General features: G+C 35.0%; 1 protein-coding gene across 3 annotated transcripts; it reads left to right on the forward strand.

The window, feature by feature from the left end:
- The first annotated feature begins 650 nt into the window (after nt 1–650).
- On the forward strand, nt 651–2,765 carry LOC108668844. Of its 3 annotated transcripts, none has more exons than XR_001930625.2 (6): nt 651–796; nt 1,043–1,182; nt 1,423–1,517; nt 1,758–1,895; nt 2,424–2,618; nt 2,653–2,765. XR_001930625.2 is itself a non-coding variant. In XM_018156098.2 (5 exons), the coding sequence occupies exons 1-5, from the start codon at nt 732–734 to the stop codon at nt 2,478–2,480; spliced, it is 495 nt and encodes a 164-aa protein (XP_018011587.1). In that variant the 5' UTR covers nt 651–731; the 3' UTR covers nt 2,481–2,671. The 3 variants fall into 3 exon arrangements, 1 of the variants encoding a protein (XP_018011587.1); XR_001930626.2 differs by having other exon boundaries at nt 2,424–2,584; XM_018156098.2 differs by having other exon boundaries at nt 2,424–2,671.
- Nucleotides 2,766–4,368: the final 1,603 nt, after the last annotated feature.

Genomic DNA, 4,368 nt, shown 5'->3' on the forward strand with positions numbered 1-4,368 from the left:
GCGATCATTAGCGATCTAAAGTCATCAGTCACATTGTCAGCTTTGATGCCTTTGCATATATGAAGCATCTGTTTAGGAGCTTCGCCACTTCACCTGAACCAACGTTGAGCATACGGCGACGTGGAGACAAATGATCTGTCATGTCGAGGTACAAGTTCAGCTGAACACACTCGCATTGTGATCTTTGCGATCTAAAGTCATTAGTCACATTGTCAGCTTTGATGTCTTTTAAAATATGGAGCATCTGTTTAGGAGCTTCGCCACTTCACCTGAACCAACGCTGAGCATGGAGGATGTGGTCTTATCAAATATACATACATGTGGGATGAAAATATTTTGTTCGAACACAAATTGAGGTTCTTCTAGCAAATAACTTTCCATGGAAAAAAAACGCATAAATTGAAACAAAATTCAAGCATTTTTACTTATATTTTCACTTTTATTTAGATATTTTCTAACCTGAAAGTTTCGATTTTCCTAACAAACAGTCCACTCTAAATATCAACATTTGATTGTGGAGCTAGATGCCATTAGCTGTGATGACGGATGATGTCTGACAGACAGCTGTAGGCACACTATCTACAAATAAAACCAACTGTTTCAATAATATCATAAAGCTATAAAGGCAGACCATGTATCGTACCAAGTCATAAGACTTCTAACAGCCTTTCGTTCACGACGCGTATTGCCTCAGCCTCTTACCACCGCCTATAAGCCTTTACGACAAGAACATGATGAAATCTGTCGGTCTTTTCCTTCTTCTCATAGCAGCCTTTGCCTACTCCGGTGTTGAAGGGTAAGTGAACTCAACAATTGCATTCGTGCACTGTGCTCTCTTCTCCTGTTCACCTTTATCCCATATTATAAATAATTATATTATATTGCTTTGTGCTCTAATTTTGTATAGCCACTATAAATCATTGCTGAAAAAGTTGCATTTAGAACTATGACTATTACTTGCTTTCCTGACTAAAATGGGAAATGTTCATTTATTTATTAGACTCACCAGGTGTACTTATTCGTATTCATTTCTCCACCCCAGAGCAAATCCGTGCGCAACGGCCCTCAAAGCCGCATGGTTGGATTATACAATAGCTAGTGGAACACTTCGATTCCCTAATTCTGCCACCTCCGCCTGCGGAGCAGATCCAGCGGGACATGCAGCCATTGATGCCCTCAGAGGTTAAATATTGCAAAAATTATTACTCTAAATAGGTCGATCTGAAATTTTCTACCACTGCGCTACTCTATTTATGGGCTATTCGCCCAATTGATACTTTTTTTTTGTTTCCATAACTCAGTTTTAGAGTTTTTCTTTTAATTATTGGTGTTGTGCAGAGACGCATCCTGAAATAATGAGGTAAACCATCGTAAATTCATGAGAGTTCTAAAACAAATAGTAGCAATTTACGTGTTCTACAGGTGACTGCCAGAGCTATAACTTCAGTGTAGGCGATCTCAAGTGCGATGTTGTCGCAGCTCCCTACATGAAATGTGTTGCGGGAAAACTTGGATACGTAAGTCAAGAAATATTGAAAATATGCCTCTTTATTATCTGTCATAAACTCCACTTTGAATTTTAGCAGACACTATTTGTGGTGTTGAGCGTGACAGCTCATAATGTGACCAACGCTATATTTAGTTCAGCATCTGAGATATCTATATGACTATATCAAACGATTCATTAGTTATTAAATTTTAATATGAAGTTACAATCCCTGTAAATGTGAATAAAGCATTCATTCATTTATTCCTAGTTGAACGACGATGGCTCCATCAACACCAAGAAGATCTTCGCCCAGTACAAGGCTGACGCCACCAGTGGCCGCAAGTGCAGCTTTCGTCAGTACGACTTCGCTGTGGCAAAATGTGGCACCAACATCGACAACTACGCGGTAAGTGGCACCAACATCAACAACTACGCGGTAAGTGGCACCAACATCAACAACTACGCGGTAAGTGGCACCAACATCAACAACTACGCTGTAAGTGGCACCAACATCAACAACTACGCGGTAAGTTTTTCTTGCCGTGGCGAGACACTCATAGCAGGGAAATAAATTGAGAAAATTTCGAACTGAATTTATGTCAAATGTTAACGTGATAAGTGAGTGATAATTTGGTTTACGAGTGTGTAGAAACTTATGCAAATCATTCATAGTTCTTGTGAAAATACGTGTCAAAATTTCAGACTATACAGCAAGTTTTTCTGATCTGGTGATCCCCTTTTCTGATGCCAATGTGACATATGGTTACCTGTGAATCTGTGTCGTATACAATTCTACTTCTCTAATTTATTTGAATTATGTTGAATAAAGTTATCACTACAATTCTAAGCATTCTTTCATTTCTTTCCACTACAACTGAAGCATCACTTCATGTCATGAACGTTTTCTGTTGATTTAATGAACTACCGCAAACAGTTCCTAAAGAAAGTCCAATGCATCATCACGGCGACTGACAAGTTCACGGCCGGCTGACCTGCGCAATCTGGCCCTCATTTCTTCATCTGATTGGCGGCTTTGAAGTGTTCACTACATTACATACAAGGTCTGAAACAACAGGTGGTCTGACAACATACAAGGTCTGAACAACATACAAGGGGAACAACATACAAGGTCTGAACAACATACAAGGGGAACAACATACAAGGTCTGAAACAACAGGTGCACAATAATAATTAGGGGACCTCTTTCTCCAGGCAATGCATCCACGTACAGTAAAAAATTTTTAGTTGGAAGTTCATGTAAGTTGTAAAACATTAAATTCAGTAAAATCCTGCTCAAAATCAGTTTAATAATTATTATTTTATTAAAAAATTGAAAGTCTTCTGTAGAAGTGAAGCATTTTGCTTTTTACAAACATATTTTGCGTCAATAAATTTCTATTTAATGCACTTGACATTATTTGTATTTTTCACAAAAAAAATAATTTGACAGGATCAAGGTAATTTGGCTTGAATAGAAGTTTAAATAAATAAATAAGCGTATGACGAATCATTGTGCACTTAAGTATAACCAGAAATCCTAATAGGCTAAACGTTCTTTGCCCTGCTGGCGAAAGGATCTCTGCGATCCTCTGCACTTGTTAACACGTTTTTCTTAGCTTAGCTTCGCGTTTGTTTGTTTGTTTGCTTGTTGTTAAATATGTTATGTTATGTTATGTTATGTTATGTTATGTTATGTTATGTTATGTTATGTTATGTTATGTTATGTTATTTTATGTTATGTTATGTTATGTCCAATCAATTGGAAATTTTGCACACTTGCGTAAGGTTGGAAACAATGCATGAATGAATTGACAGAATAAATAATTTTTAAAATTAAAAATTTTTATATACGAAAAATTGAAAATTATTTTTTTAATATAGGAAAATAAAATTAGAAATTCATTGTACATGTGTAACATCGGAGGCAGTGGCTTCTTTAGAAGTGTTGTCTTTAAAAAAAGAAAATTTTAAACGCATATTTTATTTTAAGGCAGTATACTCGTAACTGGGACTTCGGAATAATCATTTTAATAGTGTGTAATAAAATGTAATAATTCAGAAAATATATAAAAAATATATTATGAAGCACCAATAATTTAGGCAATCACTGGATATACAAAATCGATTTAAATAAATAATTTTACTGCGCATAATAAATCTTTGATAGATAATTTGATAACATATTTTGACGGCTATCATCGACGCTTGATTCTAACAACCACACAACTTTTGATGAAGTTTTGGTGAACAATTTTACTTTCGATGGTTTTTCAGTGAATTTATATAAAATGAATTTAATTTTATTGTGTTTCCTCGTGAGGAAAAAATGTTTTATTGACATCTGGCTGATATTTTCCAAGTTATATATCTGTTCATTAATAATATATATTCGCTTTGGTATTAGGGCATGAAGGGGCAAAAACATCCATTATATTCATTCAAATTTTAAACACTATTAATAAATTATTCCATCAATTTCTACCAAAAACATGTCGATGATGGGAAAAATTTCTCGTCAAATAATGTAAAAGAATTTATTAGAAAGAAAATAACTGGCGATCACTTGATTTTTTCCAAAATTTAACTAGTATGGTTTAAAATCATCAATGGAAGATTTTCAGAGCTAATTCATAGATGCATTATACATATTAATGAGGATTAAAACAGCGCTCAGTTTTCACATTCCTTCAGTAACTAGTTTTCTGCCAACGAAATACCGACGAATGGTTGGAAGTATTACTTTACCGTAATGCTCCTATAATGCATTATCTTATCATTTACATTTGGAGCTCAACGATATAGTACAATAAAACACAGTACAATGCAGAACAAAACTATACAATACAATGCAATACAATACAACACAATATTATACAATG

This window comes from Hyalella azteca, unplaced genomic scaffold, assembly GCF_000764305.2.
Source record: "Hyalella azteca isolate HAZT.00-mixed unplaced genomic scaffold, Hazt_2.0.2 contig3514, whole genome shotgun sequence".
NCBI classification, from domain to species: domain Eukaryota; kingdom Metazoa; phylum Arthropoda; class Malacostraca; order Amphipoda; family Hyalellidae; genus Hyalella; species Hyalella azteca.

Coding starts and splice junctions, on each gene's coding strand:
- LOC108668844 (XM_018156098.2), top strand. CDS start 732: ATGATGAAATCTGTCGGTCTTTTCCTTCTTCTCATAGCAGCCTTTGCC. Junction 797..1,042: donor GCCTACTCCGGTGTTGAAGG/GTAAGTGAACTC, acceptor TCTCCACCCCAG/AGCAAATCCGTGCGCAACGG. Junction 1,183..1,422: donor AGCCATTGATGCCCTCAGAG/GTTAAATATTGC, acceptor CGTGTTCTACAG/GTGACTGCCAGAGCTATAAC.